General features: G+C 46.9%; 1 protein-coding gene across 1 annotated transcript in view; it reads left to right on the top strand.

The window, feature by feature from the left end:
• The window catches only part of arhgef18b (rho/rac guanine nucleotide exchange factor (GEF) 18b), a gene marked incomplete at its 5' end in the record, with an annotated part of 51,518 nt that overhangs the window by 17,448 nt on the left and 18,624 nt on the right, over positions 1-15,446 (top strand). Inside the window, 3 exons of the mRNA XM_030784169.1 lie at positions 9,672-9,739; positions 10,539-10,590; positions 15,086-15,233. Coding sequence (XP_030640029.1) covers positions 9,672-9,739; positions 10,539-10,590; positions 15,086-15,233 — 268 coding nt within the window. The remainder of the gene's footprint in view (positions 1-9,671; positions 9,740-10,538; positions 10,591-15,085; positions 15,234-15,446) is intronic.

Below are 15,446 nucleotides of genomic sequence, written 5' to 3'. Positions count from 1 at the left end.
GAGAGAGAGAGAGAGAGAGAGAGAACATGTCTCTATTACACTAAGGCAATCGCTCGCTCATGCTGTCAGTGAGAGAGAGAGAGAGAGAGAGAGAGAGAGTCTTTGTTTGGGGGGGGCCTCTCTCCTCCCCTATCAGCTCGTCCTAAAGTCTCTCTTTACTGACAGCTAATGTGTGAATTAAATCTATGGTGTGAAATCATAGCGCTTTAGGAAGAGAGGATGAGACAGTCCCCTGTATGCATTATACAGACAGTCCCCTGTATGCATTATACAGACAGTCCCCTGTATGCATTATACAGACAGTCCCCTATATGCATTATACAGACAGTCCCCTATATGCATTATACAGACAGTCCCCTATATGCATTATACAGACAGTCCCCTATATGCATTATACAGACAGACAAAAACAATCAGCCCCTTGGTTTCTCTCCCTCTCTCTTTCTCCCTCTCTCTCTCTCTCTCTCCCTCTCTCTCTCTCTCAGTCTAGCTGTCAGACAGTGGGCACCGTCCTTCTCTAAAAGTCGAACTTTTCTTTTCTTATGTTTGTTTCATCCATCTGCTTGTTACAGAAAAGAGGAAGCAAACATCACACTGCTCCGTTTGTGTTGTTTCTCCTCTCTGTTTGTGTCAGTGTAGGAGTTTCAGAGGGAAGTCTCCCTAAAATGTCTGAAAAACTACATTAATGCCCCCCCCCCCATTCCACAGCCTGTATCTCCATCTCACTGTTAAAATACCATCAGAACCAGTGAGGCCTGAGTGATAGTCTTTTATTTGGTTAGAAAAAAGAAAGTGTTTTCTGGGGGAAAGATTTTAAGATGTGATTAATACCCTTGCTGTGTTTTTCTCCTAACGCTGGACGAAGATCTCTGACTGTAACTGATTACAACACTGGGGGGGGGGGGGGGGGGCACCCAACCTGCATTGTGTCCAAGGGTTTTTTTAGTCGTATACTCCTGGGTCATCACTTTGTCATCTCGACTCAGCTATCACAGTCATGTTCCACATATCTGACTTCTGCTTCTCTCAGAACATTATGTTTCCCGTAAATGAACCAACAGTGACCATAGTGTCAACTTGCACAAGCTGATTTGGTTAGACTGTGATGTCTTACCCATGCTGATGTACTGTCACTGTTACACTGTGTGTGTGTGTGTGTGCAAGTGTGTATGTGTGTGTGTGTGTGTGTGTGTGAGTGTATGTGTGTGTGTGTGTGTGTGTGTGTGTGTGTGTGTGTATGTGTGTGTCTGTGTGTGCGCGTGTGCGCGTGCGTGTGTGCATGTGTGTTTGATGCTTTGTTCCGTATGCATTTCCCAAGAGAGTCTTCCTGTGTTTACTCTCAGTCACAGGGCTTGACAAAACCCACAGACACCCAATAACAGTCATAAATCCTAAAGCATGGGTCTGACTGCTGGGAAATATTATAAATGACTGTTTGAATGGAGTTGCTTATTAAACAAGTCGAGCTGATATATACCTGGTGGTGCCAAAGCTTCACGGCAAAGAAGACTGTCGTCTAGTATGAGGTTTTTACCTTATGCAGTCACGCCAATGGCCCATGGCTAGACTCTGGGCTGTATAACAGCCTTTGAGGTACACCACGTTTTATGACTTACTTTAAAAAATTTTTACATGTATTTCAAATGTATCAAATAAAATTAATCGGCTGGTTCGCTTTAGAGCAGATTTGATCTTGGAGTTTGTAGTTAATCATAAAAAAATTTTTTTAGATTAAAGGTATTGTTGTCCCTTTAAAAATGGAGAATCGGACTCAGGAATGCGCAATCTGGACAGTCGGCCCTGATTCTTCCCACAATGCCTTGAGAGACTAGGGATACAGGTAGCTGACTTGCTAGATGTGTTTTTTCTGTCGTCAGAAAATAGATTTCACTCTTAAAGTCATTTCTGTTGTCGGATTCAAGTCAGAGCAGAACACTGATGATGGTGGTAATATGGTAAGATATGATACATATGCATGAAATGTAAAATATCGGTCTAACGGGCCACATTAGGCTAATAGAGCAGGCTAAAGCTGCAGGCTAAGCCTGCTGACTAGCTGGGTTAGCATAGCGGCATTAACCCGTTTAAACCGGGGCTGGGGAGACTCGAGAGAGGCCGAGCATCTCTCACTTGGTGCTTATTTAGTTCTAAACGGACAAACGAATTTGCATATGTAGCGACTGCACGTGCCCTTGGCGATCTAGAAAATAACGGTTTTCTGTAACCTGTTGACTTGAAAGTTATTAATTGTTCGAAGAGAGATAGTAAATGATGACCAGGAGGATAATTTGCCAGAAGAAATTCGATCTAATAATAATGGTCTCTGCCAAGTTTGGTCTCGCATCAGTTTGGTTTGTTTTACCTTTAAAAGGCTGTTCACTTATTCTGCCCACTTGTCAGACCAACACTACCAAGCTGATGGAGATAAAGAGTCGCCCCCTCCGCCCCTAAATTTAAATAGTTTTCCGTTACTTCTCGCTATCAGGAAAACTCACTTAAACGATGTTGATGAGTACACCATCCAGATTAGGAAAATGTAAAATTATTACATTCCAATTCCAGTGTTATCTTGATGTCTTGCTTTCCATGTAAATTCACCTTTACTGAGAGTGCTAAATTCGTTGGAATTTGCGTGTACCTATATTGTTGCTTAAACGTAACAAGCAGAGAATGTCTGAAATTGTTACATACTTTTCGGGTTAGTTATAATTTTGGCTGTTAAATGTCCAGTAAATCAGCCACATGTTGAAATCAGACTTGCGGTGCATAGTTGTGGTGAGTTTACGTTTGTCCTGGAGGCTGTGTAAGCGTCGGTAGGGTCACTGAAATTGTGTTAATGATGTTATGTTTTGACCCGTGTGCCGTGTTCTTGGAATTGCTTTGTCCAAATTTAACAATGCCCCTGTCATGTTATTGACAAATCACACTCACGCCTTGGTAGTACGCGTTTATTTAAGTTTCTAATTTCTAATTTTTATCACTTACCCCGCTTTCGTGTATTTTTCATTTATTTTTCTTGTTTTAGTGTGAGTTACCAAGGTTTATTTCTGTAGTCTGATATTATATTAGGTTTGTTTATGAACTTTGGATTGTCACGTTGACGTGAAAAGTTCAGTAGTTCTCAATAGTTACGATCTTTTACTTTTCCGCGGTAGCGTCGGTCTTTCTCAGTACTGCTGACTGAAACCTCCCATGGCGCTGATTGTGGTTGGCAGGTCCGCCTGGCCTTTGCCGTTCACCCTAGCGGCTCCAAAGCAGCTCAGTCTCGGTTAAGACCGGCCCACCGCACGCATGACTGCCCGCTGCCTCTGTGCGGGTCAGGTTCACCAGCTGGAAGTACCTTCGCTCCGCAGACGGATTGTTTTGACAGACCTCGCGCTTTTTTGTTTTGCGGGTTCGGAGTTGGCTGAGCTCAGGTTTTACTGTCTTCGGGGTTATTTTATGAAGAGATCAGAGAGGAGTTTCAAAAAGGTATTTTAATAGGATATCTTTTTTGGGAGGGAGAGCTCTCTCTCACGCTGAGCATCAAATTTCTCAGATATGATCATATGACAGGATTGTGAGTTAGCCGCGGTGCACTAATCTGGCAGTTCTAGTTAGTGGCATACCTTAAAGTCAGATTCACTGTTGAGTATCTTAACTTTATGAGGCATCTGAATGTTTGATGTTAAAATCGTGTGGCTGTTTAAAGCAGTGAGTGGAAAGTATTTTCACGTTTGAAAACTTCGGCCAAGTCTGTTCAGGTGGTGACGTTTGTCAGTGGTCTTATACCGAAGAGTTGTGGAGATGAAGCAAAAGGCAATTGAGTGAGGGGACACTACTGCTTTTACTGTGATCCAGACACGCGAAGGTTAGCGTCGCTCTGGGAGCCGAGAGGTGACCACCGCGGCGGCGCCGGCAGTGTTTCTCACTCTCCGCTGAGAGGCTCCCGTCAGTCCCAGCAGTCGAGTGAAATCTGACATTGCTTCAGAGCACTTAGGTTCCTCTGTTAGCTATGTGGACAATGATAATTTGATTGGTCTGTGAGGAATTTAGAGTTCCATGATTTCTCTCTCTCTCTCTCTCTCTCTCTCTCTCTCTCTCTCTCTCTCTCTCTCTGTGGGAGTGTTTTTATCCTGGTTTAATTACCGAGGCATTCTGGGTGAGTTATGCAGGCTCCTCCAAAGCATGCGGTGTCTGTGTCTGCTCCAGTGCCTGCCCATGTTTCGATGGTGTTGCGCTTTGAGTGAAGTTTCACTCTAGTTTATGAAGATTCTTTCCAGAGCTCAGTTTCACCCCAATTCAGTTTGTCAGTGAAAAGCCAGTCAGAGAGAGAAGTGCTGGATGCTGGAGACAGGCATGTCCTGAGGGGAGAGAGCAGGAGAACAGTGTGGTCAGACAGGAGAGAATGGACAGATGGAGTTTGGCTCCTTGGTTTCAGTGACAAATGCAGGTATGTTTTGTTGTGCTTCATCCTGCACTGAAGTAAGATGCCCCGCCCCCTCTCTGTTTCTTGTGTGTAGTTGTGTGTTTTGACGGGGCAGTTTGGGAGTGTGTAGTTGTGTGTTTGTGGGGCAGTTTGGGAGTGTGTAGTTGTGTGTTTATGGGGCAGTTTGTGGAGTGTGTAGTTGTGTGTTTATGGGGCAGTTTGTGGAGTGTGTAGTTGTGTGTTTTGACGGGGCAGTTTGTGGAGTGTGTAGTTGTGTGTTTTGACAGGGCAGTTTGGGAGTGTGTAGTTGTGTGTTTTGACAGGACAGTTTGGGAGTGTGTAGTTGTGTGTTTATGGGGCAGTTTTGGAGTGTGTAGTTGTGTGTTTTGACAGGGCACTTTGGGAGTGTGTAGTTATGTGTTTTGACAGGGCACTTTGGGAGTGTGTAGTTGTGTTTGACAGGGCAGTTTGTGGAGTGTGTAGTTGTGTGTTTTGACAGGGCAGTTTGGGAGTGTGTAGTTGTGTGTTTTGACAGGGCAGTTTGGGAGTGTGTAGTTGTGTGTTTTGACAGGGAAGTTTGGGAGTGTGTAGTTGTGTGTTTGTGGGGCAGTTTGGGAGTGTGTAGTTGTGTGTTTATGGGGCAGTTTGTGGAGTGTGTAGTTGTGTGTTTTGACGGTGCAGTTTGTGGAGTGTGTAGTTGTGTGTTTTGACGGGGCAGTTTTGGAGTGTGTAGTTGTGTGTTTATGGGGCAGTTTGGGAGTGTGTAGTTGTGTGTTTGTGGGGCAGTTTGTGGAGTGTGTAGTTGTGTGTTTTGACGGGGCACTTTGGGAGTGTGTAGTTGTGTGTTTGTGGGGCAGTTTGTGGAGTGTGTAGTTGTGTGTTTATGGGGCAGTTTGGGAGTGTGTAGTTGTGTGTTTTGACGGTGCAGTTTGTGGAGTGTGTAGTTGTGTGTTTTGACGGGGCAGTTTTGGAGTGTGTAGTTGTGTGTTTATGGGGCAGTTTTGGAGTGTGTAGTTGTGTGTTTGTGGGGCAGTTTGGGAGTGTGTAGTTGTGTGTTTTGATGGGGCAGTTTGGGAGTGTATAGTTGTGTGTTTGATGGGGCAGTTTGGGAGTGTGTAGTTGTGTGTTTTGACGGTGCAGTTTGTGGAGTGTGTAGTTGTGTGTTTTGACGGGGCAGTTTTGGAGTGTGTAGTTGTGTGTTTATGGGGCAGTTTGGGAGTGTGTAGTTGTGTGTTTGTGGGGCAGTTTGGGAGTGTGTAGTTGTGTGTTTTGATGGGGCAGTTTGGGAGTGTATAGTTGTGTGTTTGACAGGGCAGTTTGGGAGTGTGTAGTTGTGTGTTTGTGGGGCAGTTTGGGAGTGTGTAGTTGTGTGTTTATGGGGCAGTTTGTGGAGTGTGTAGTTGTGTGTTTGTGGGGCAGTTTTGGAGTGTGTAGTTGTGTGTTTTGACGGTGCAGTTTGTGGAGTGTGTAGTTGTGTGTTTGTGGGGCAGTTTGGGAGTGTGTAGTTGTGTGTTTGACGGTGCAGTTTGTGGCGTGGGTGGTTTGGGAGTGTGTAGTATGTTTAGACGTTGATTTGACAGAAAAGGGAGATTTTTCCGTCCTGACTGGTCTAATGGAATCCAGCAGAATGTGTAGAATCTCTTTGAGTGTCCAGTGAAAAGTGGAAAATGCCCTGAGGCCTGAGACATGGGAGTTCTGTTTGTGTTCCCTCCAAACCACACTCCACCAGTGGGCTGTAGCCTGGCAGACACAGGCCGGGCACATGCTGGAGTCTGGATATGTGTTTGGGTTTGACCTCGACACCACACAAAAAAAACCTGAATTAGATCAAAACACCAGTGTTTCAAAAACACAGACTGGGATTTACTTCACAAAATCAATAGTTGGATTAATATGCATAGAAAGTTTGGTTACTGATGTAAAATCATATCTTTGTTTTTGTTGTAACATTGCATGAAAAAGCGAACTTCAGGAGGATCAGGTATGATTTTCAGGTTCATCAGGTTGAACGTTGTGTTTTGGTTTTGCTGTTTCTCATAAATGACCACGTTTTCAGCTGTTGATGAAACATAGGGTGGAAGTGGGGAGCCTGACCAAACATCCTGTTTCAGTTTGTGTACGGACGACAGGTTTCTGTTATAGTGTCAAGCCACACCAAAGCGCTCCACTGAGCTCAGATAAGTGTACAGTCGGCCCTCTGTATCTGCGGGTTCCGCATCCATGGATTTAACCAACTGTGGGTTGAAAATATTAGGAAAAAAAAAATCCAGAAAGTTCCAAAAAGCTAAACTTGAATTTGCTGCGTGCTGAGCACTACGCTGAATCCAGGCGGAGGAGGTGATGTGTAGACGCTCCCTGCTGTATGTAAAAACGCTACGCTGTCCCTGACGTGTACTGTGTCGTTAGGCCTACGATGGTCACGTCTGCACTGAACACATACAGACCTTTCTTTCTTGTCATTCCTCCCTAAACAATAACAGATATTTCCATAGCATTTACACTGTATGAGGTATTATGAGTGATCTACAGATGATCTGAAGTATACAGGAGGATGTCTCATATGCAAATACTGCGCCATTCTACATAAGGGACTTGAGCATCCGCAGATTTCGGTATCGGCGAGGGGTCCTGGAACCAATCCCCCGTGGATCCCGAGTGACGACTGTGTACTCAGAGGTGTGACTGTGTTAGGGTTTGCCTTTTTTTTTTTTACCAGAATACAATATTGACATGAACTCATCTCACATACTTTCATTCTGGATACTCAGATGATACTCATGAGTCCACAGACATGGGTTTAGGGTCCTATGAGGGCAGACTCAATAAACAGATGTGCACTGTAAGGTCTGTTAAGTGTTTGCACAGTGTTTCAGTCTCTGTGCGTGCCTGTGTGCATGCATGGTGTGTATGTGTCTGTGCATATGTGCATGCATTCATCTTGTGTGTGTGTGCATGAGAGATAGGAGTGTGTGTGTGTATGCTGTGTGCGTGCGTGTGCGCGTGTGCATGTGTATGCGTGCGTGTGCGCGCGTGTGTGTGTGTGTGTGTGCGTGTGCGTGCGTGTGTGTGTCTGTGTGTCTGTGTGTGTGGGTGGGTGCGTGCATGTGTGTCTGTGTGTGTGTGTGTGTGGGTGCGTGCGTGTGACATAGTTGTGCTCTCCTTGCCTCAGTGGTGTAAGGATGAGGTCAGTGTCTGGGTACCTTCCTTATACCCACTCTAAAACAGGAAGAACAGGGAGTGATCACTAAGAACCAGACTCCAACCAGCAGCTGTTTGTTTCTAATGCTGCTGATTGTACAGTGAGACATCTCAACAGCTCTAAATGAACTCAACGCCAGGCCTGGTGGGCCAGTGTCCAGCTGGTTTTTCATGTCAGCCATCCACTGTGGGGAGGTGAGGAGGTGAGGGCAGAAACCCTCTGGACTCCAGAACTCCAGGACTGGATTTGAGGAAACCTGATCTATGCTGTTTCTGTAAAATTTTCTCTGTTTTCTATGTCTAAAAACAACAACAAAAGATCACACTCTGTCAGCAAGATGGCCAGTTTTCTGCAGAAGTGTGTCATCTGATTACCAGGAGAGAGCTGTGGAGTTCTGCCACTATGTGGTCAGAAAGAGATGACAGGGTGACGTGAAAGTGAAAACACCAGGCAGTGCTGACCTTGGTCATGTGGCAGGAAAAAACCTAGTGTAGATTTTTGCGGTTTGAATGTTTTGTGTTTTTCCGGGACAGTGGTTTTCTGGATAATAACAATCCCACAGTGGCGTCTGATGAAAATACCAGTCCCCACAGACTGGGAGTGTTTGGCGTTGAGGGCTCAGTCGTGAGTGAGTGAGTGAATGTTGTTGCAGGCCTAGTTGTGAGTGAGTGAGTGAATGTTGTTGCAGGCCTGGTTGTGAGTGAGTATTTGGCATAGCAAGCTCCCTTGTGAGTGAGTGTGTGGTGTTGAGGGTTTGGTTGTTAGTGAGTGTGTGGTGTTGAGGGTTTGGTTGTTAGTGAGTGTTTGGTGTTGAGGCTTTGGTTGTTAGTGAGTGTTTGGTGTTGCAGGCTGGGTCATGAGTGAGTGTTTGGTGTTAAGGGCTCGGTCATGAGTGAGTGTTTGGTGTTAAGGGCTCGGTCATGGGTGAGTGTTTGATGTTAAGGACTCGGTCGTGGGTGAGTGTTTGATGTTAAGGGCTCGGTCGTGGGTGAGTGTTTGATGTTAAGGGCTCGGTCGTGGGTGAGTGTTTGATGTTAAGGGCTCGGTTGTGGGTGAGTGTTTGATGTTAAGGGCTCGGTCGTGGGTGAGTGTTTGGTGTTAAGGGCTCGGTCGTGGGTGAGTGTTTGATGTTAAGGGCTCGGTCGTGGGTGAGTGTTTGATGTTAAGGGCTCGGTTGTGGGTGAGTGTTTGATGTTAAGGACTCGGTCGTGGGTGAGTGTGTGGTGTTAAGGGCTCAGTTGTTTATAGGGGAGTGACACAGGGGAAGACCTGAGTGATTTAACAGAGCTGTTTTCTCATCAGACTCCATTTCTAATGAGGACAGCAAGTCTGAAATGGCCAGCACAAAACACTCCCCACTGGTGCTTTAAACACACACACACACACACACACACACACACTAAATTGAGAGGACCAGCATTTGTGTGTTTAGAATCAGCACAAAGAGTGTGCCATTCTCTCATTAATACACACACACACACACACACTCCCAGTCTGTCGTTTCATTAAAACACACACACACACACACACACACACACACACACACTCCCAGTCTGTCGTTTCATTAAAACACACACACACACACACTCCCAGTCTGTCGTTTCATTAAAACACACACACTCACACACATACACACACACACACACACACACACTCCCAGTCTGGCGTTTCATTAAAACACACTCACACACACACACACACGCTCTCTCTCACTCTCTCCATTAACACACAGTGACTTTCGAGATGTTGAGTTTGTCCTCCCTGCAGTGCCACAAATAACAGGTCTGCTGCCCACACCTCAGGAGTGGCGGGCAGACGCCAGCAGCCTTTTTATCAACTCCTCCGTCCTCCTGACGGTGTTTCAGTCTCTTCAGGGAAGGTGGATGGTCCACATCCTCCCAGCAGTGAGAGAATAAACAACGCTGTTTCTAAGGAGACGGCCATCCACTGCTGCGTGTGACAGAGAACACGTGGATGAAGTGGTTTTGAGAATGAAAATAAATAGCTGTTTTCCTGCTCTCCCTCTCTCTCTGTCTCTCTCGCTCTCTCTCTCTGTTTTTTCAGACTGTGCCGTGAATGTGCATAAGAACTGTAAGAGTTTGTTGACGGAGTGCAGTGGCAGCAAGGCCAGGGTAAGACCTCACAACAGACACAGACACACACGCACAGACACACAGACGTACACACACAGACGCACACACGCACACACAGACGCACATACACATACACACACACACACACACAGACACACAGACGTACACACACAGACGCACACACACACACACAGACGTACGCACACAGACGCACACACGCACACACAGACGTACACACACAGACGCACATACACACACACACACAGACGCACATACACATACACACACACACACACAGACGTACACACACAGACGCACACACGCACACACAGATGTACACACACAGACGCACATACACACACACAGACGCACACACACACACGCACACACACACACACAGACGCACACACATACACATACACACACAGACGCACACACACACAAACACACAGACAGACACACACACACACACACACACACACACACACACACACACAGACACACACACACATACACACAAACACACAGACACACACACACTGAGTTCAGCCCACTCAGGGGTAAAAAGCTCCATTCACATACAGTGCATGGTGTGTTGAGGCAGTGTGTGCAGATGAGCAGTGAGCGCCTGTCTGTGAGGGGGCCTGATGAGAAATGTCCACTCATACAGGATGGGGCTTCTGCTCCAGGGTTTGCTGATGTTTGGGTCAGTCAGCGTTTCTCTGGGCTGTACAGTTATTGTCTGAGGTTCAGTGCCCGACTCAGATCTGTGAGTGTCAGTTCACCATCGTGTTATTGTGTCTTCACGTCACCTACTGTTGTTTTTTTCTGTCTGCAGCCAAAAGACCCTGTGAACAGGACTTCAGGAGCTGGTCCACCTCATTCCCAGGGTACGTCAGCCTAATGCCACATCACCACAAGTAAACCAATCAGATTACATCTGTCAGTCTCTCTCACACACACAAACCAATCAGATGACATCTCTCACTCTATACCACTAATAAACCAACCAGGACATATCTCTCAAATGATCTTACACACAGACCAATCATAATGTCTGTTATCTTTCCACTCACATCCACCATTTCCCTGATTTGTCCACAGCAGTTTCTTTAAGGCCCCTTTTCCCCGCACTCGCTCTCTCTCCCTCACCATGCAGGCATGTGTGTGTTAAATGTGTGTGAGTGTGTGTAATGTGCTTGTGCACTTATGTGAGTATGTAAGTGTGTGTATATGTGTGTGTGAGTTTATGTCTTTACTGTGTGCCTATGGCTTTAACCATGGTGGTCCATGGATTTTGTGTGAGTGTGTGTGTGTGTGTAAGTTAGATTTAGTGCTCCGTGGCTTTTGTGTGAGTGTGTGTGTGTGTGTAAGTTAGCTCTGGTGGTCCGTGGCTTTTGTGTGAGTGTGTGTGTGTAAGTTAGCTTTAGTTCTCCGTGGGTTTTGTGTGAGTGTGTGTGAGTGTGTGTGAGTGTGTGTGAGTGTGTGTGAGTGTGTGTGAGTGTGTGTGTGTGTGTAAGTTAGCTCTGGTGGTCCGTGGCTTTTGTGTGAGTGTGTGTGTGTAAGTTAGCTCTGGTGGTCCATGGCTTTTGTGTGAGTGTGTGTGTGTAAGTTAGCTTTAGTGCTCCGTGGGTTTTGTGTGAGTGTGTGTGTGTGTGTGAGTGCGTGTGTGTGTGTAAGTTAGCTCTGGTGGTCCGTGGCTTTTGTGTGAGTGTGTGTGTGTAAGTTAGCTTTAGTGCTCCGTGGGTTTTGTGTGAGGGTGTGGGTGTGTGTGAGTGTGTGTGTGTGTGTGTAAGTTAGCTTTAGTGCTCCGTGGGTTTTGTGTGAGTGTGTGTGTGTGTGTGAGTGCGTGTGTGTGTGTGTGTAAGTTAGCTTTAGTGCTCCGTGGGTTTTGTGTGAGTGTGTGGGTGTGTGTGAGTGTGTGTGTGTGTGTGTGTGTGTGTGTGTGTGTGTGTGTGTGTGTGTGTGTGTGTGTGTGTGTGTGTAAGTTAGCTCTGGTGGTCCGTGGCTTTTGCACAATCAGGGTAATTACCAGCCACTTGTTTTGTTCCCCCACGCTGGATTGTGATTGGTCAGTTTAACAGATGTGGAGCCCTGTGTCTGAGAGCAGCGGCTGATTGTGGTCCCTGGGTAGCAAATTAACGGAGCCTCTCTGTTCTCCGCTCACACTGAGACTCATGGGGAAGGATTGACTCGAAGAGTCAGTGTCAGCACAGATCCCAGCTCAGACATTAACCTCCACTTAATGACTCTCATCATTCTTAATCTGTATTTATCTGCAAATATGATGGGGCTTCACGTGGAGCTGCCACCTCCCACTGTGGGCAGATCCCTGCCCCCCCCCCTGAGGAATGCTCTCAGGTATTAGGCTCAGTTGAGCAGCAAGCACATTTTACATGATGTGGTTTATTTAATGAGGGATTCATACGATTCTTTTCAGTGTGTTTGACTTAGACACTGACAGAGCAGGGGTGGGGGTCCGGCCTGACAGCGCAGAGAGACACCTGACAGAGCAGGGGTGGGGGTCCGGCCCAGAGCAGAGCTGAACGCCAGTGTTGGGAACGTCCACGGTTTTATTCGTTTACCAGAGCCCCCCATCCACGTGTTAGCGTCTGATAGCGTAACTTTGTAACTCGGTGTAACAGTGAGGAGAGAAGGTGGTTTTTGTGACGTGAACGTGTTCCCGCGCTGCTCAGAGTTTCTCATTTCAACGCAAACCCTGTGAAGCAGCTTGAGTTATGACAGTGTCCTTGCCTGAGTTTTGGCATTTCACTCTGCCTGCTGAGTACATCATGTGAGTCAGTCAAACATGGACTCGCAGTCCTTATATAACACGTACCGGCCATCGATCCATCTCTGGCCCTGTGTTAGACATTCTTTTCTAGAGCTAAGAGGGCGGGTCTACAGGCAGGAGCTGAAAACCCCTGTTCTAGACCACCCAGGGGACAAGGGCTAATTTGGGGGGTGTATTAGATGTGCCAATCCAATATGCTTTTCACACACCAAAGCCATGTCTCATTAGACGATAGCTCAACCTAGAGACATATTTTTTTCCCCAGAGGTTCATTGTTCTTTGCTTCCTCCAGCACAGAAAGAGCCATCCCCACCTGATTTTTCACATCAGTTCACTTTGACACATTTGGACAAAAATTGCACAACTTAAATATTCTGCAAAAAGCCATAAATGATATGCAAATATTCCTTTGTGTTTCTGTGTGTGTGTGTGTGTGTGTGTGTGTGCGCATGGGTGTGTGTACCATTCGGGTTGTTTTGCGGTTGTGGTCCGGTCAGTCTGTCTCTCCTGAGGTTATAAATGCCTCGTTAAAGCTCTGGCACCTTTCACAGTAAGCTATCGCCCTGCTGAGACCTGATAATTGGTTTAAGAACTCTCCACAAAGTATTCAGTGTTCCTGCCCAGGGTTGAAGACACCTGGAAATTTCTTTTTTGTCCCCGAACATTCGGCAGAGACGCACCTGCTGTGCGTCCGGTTTTTCCTGAAAAGACTGAGTATTAGTCACTTAAACTGCACTGATTTAAGTCATTTAAATAGGAGAAGCTTTGTTTGGATGTTTAAAATGCTTTGTGCTTTACTCAGGGCAGAGGCATGAGGTATAGTCTTCAGTAAGAGCCACAGTATTCATACAAGCCTGAGGTCTCTGTCAGGTCTCTTGGAGGGAAGGTGCTGATCTAGGATCAGTCCCCCTTGATCAGTTCACTTTTTTTCTGTGATAATCAAAGCCAACATCTGATCCTCGATCAGCACTCTAGCCCTGAGGCTTTATATGGGCTGCTCCAGTCCAGAGGGGCATAAACATGCCAGACAGATCTGAGCCTGACTGTGTGGGACTTTGCTCTGGACTAGGGGAGCACTACTGCAGAGCTGTCTCTCATGCATTTAGAGGTCACAGTTTCCAGTAGCAACAAACGCATCCGTACTTTCACTGTAAAGCCCAACAGCGCAAAATTAGGCCAAGACTAAGGACTTTGTTGTCACTGGCTACCGAAACCTGGAAGACTAATCAGCTTGTCACAGCTGTGTTCCAGCATCAAAACAAACGCTGGCCTCCTTCCTGCTTCCACCTTTAACGCTTTGACCCTCTAGCATTTTGAAGACTACACACAAGCCTTTGATATACGAGACTTCAGATGCAGTTTGTACTTAAAATCACAATCATTGGTAGCCCCCCCCCCCCCCCCCCTCCCCCTTTTGCTTTTTTGTGATTGAAATCAAAGATATTGCATTAGTATTGTCAGCTTATGTGTACTGTGCTGTGATAGCCTGGAAAGAAACATACACAATTTCCAGTTTTCACACACCTGAAAAATGTCACCACCTTGGATGCTGTATCATCTCTCACTGTCTACTCTGTCACTACACAGCCTCAGAGCTCAGAATATGTGCACTTAGCACAAAGCATGTGACCGTGTTAAGTGCTGTGTTTAAGTCACTGCGTTCAGCCTTGTGGCCATAAGGATATTTAGCATGAGTCACCTGAACATTGGTTCACTGACAGTCAGTATCCTGTAAAGGAACACCCCAGGCACAAACACGTTCACCCTGTCCAACACTAAACTGACTGATTACAAAGGTGATCACATAATGGGAAGGAAACTGTCTCCATTTTCCATGTGTGTGTATCGCTGTGTGTCCAAACACACTCTGCGTCTCCATAACTCAGCTCCAGCCCCGCCGTGTGATGGCGCGGTCCTGCTCACGCAGCCCACCCTGTGTCTGTGACACACAAATAGCTCTGACATACACAGACACAGGGCTCACAGTGGTGGTGTAGCTGGTATCTGTTAGAGATGGATTTTGATTTGATTGAACTGACCAGTGTGCGGTGTTGTGGTGTAGTCATTATATTCTGATTGTCAGTTCTCTGGGGAGCAGCAGGACTCTGCTCCTCCGTTAGAGGCTTAAACCTCCTCCCTCTTCTCCTCTGATCTCGCTCTGAAACAGACCAGAGGCTGCGGCATCACAACATCATCAGCTCCACAGGAGGGAGAGAGAGGGAGAAAGGGCGAGCAAGGGGCATGCGTGAGTTCTGGAAGCTTCTCTTACGAGTTTTAGGAGGCTGCTCTGGCATATAAATCCCTCGCGCAGCCGAGGAGCAGCGCTTTAACCGTGCTGATTGGGCAGCCGCGCGCGTGGGTGTGTGTTGTATGGTGGAGTGTCTGTGCGTGAGACGGAATGGAGTTAGCAGTTAGCAGGCTTCACGGCTCCCAGCGCAGACACACTCACAGCTCTGCGTGGGGTCTGTCTCGCCGACTGGGGGTTCGAATGCTCCTGCACAGGGACCTTCTCACCTGCCGCTTCCTGGGCTCTCTGCCTCGCTCCTGGTTCCGGAGGTACTGTCGGACTGACCGTTCCGCTTTCTCCGCAGCACTGAGGGAACCCTGCTCTGCCCTGCCGCCCACTGCTGATGGCTGGACGCGGACACGAACGCCCCGCACTCCCGGAATGACCAGGGGAACCAACGCTCTGACCACAGCTCCCAGTAACGCAGCTCACACTCCCAGTACCAGCAACACGTCAGTCAAACACCTTACTCAGTCTCTACTACTGTAGCTTGTAACCACTAGTAACAGATGAAGCATGTACGTTAGGGAAACATTTTGATTGGATTAAAATGTTTGAGACTGTCAGTGTTGTGTGTCATTGCTTTTTCAGGTCGTTTATGGAATGGTAACGCTTGCAGGGATTTGCTTCCTGCTCCTTTTCAGTTCCTTTTTCACTGTTTTGTT

Source organism: Chanos chanos, chromosome 9, assembly GCF_902362185.1.
Source record: "Chanos chanos chromosome 9, fChaCha1.1, whole genome shotgun sequence".
Taxonomy (NCBI): domain Eukaryota; kingdom Metazoa; phylum Chordata; class Actinopteri; order Gonorynchiformes; family Chanidae; genus Chanos; species Chanos chanos.
The sequence above is the reverse complement of the archived record's forward strand: the minus strand, read 5'-3'. Positions and strand labels throughout refer to the sequence as shown.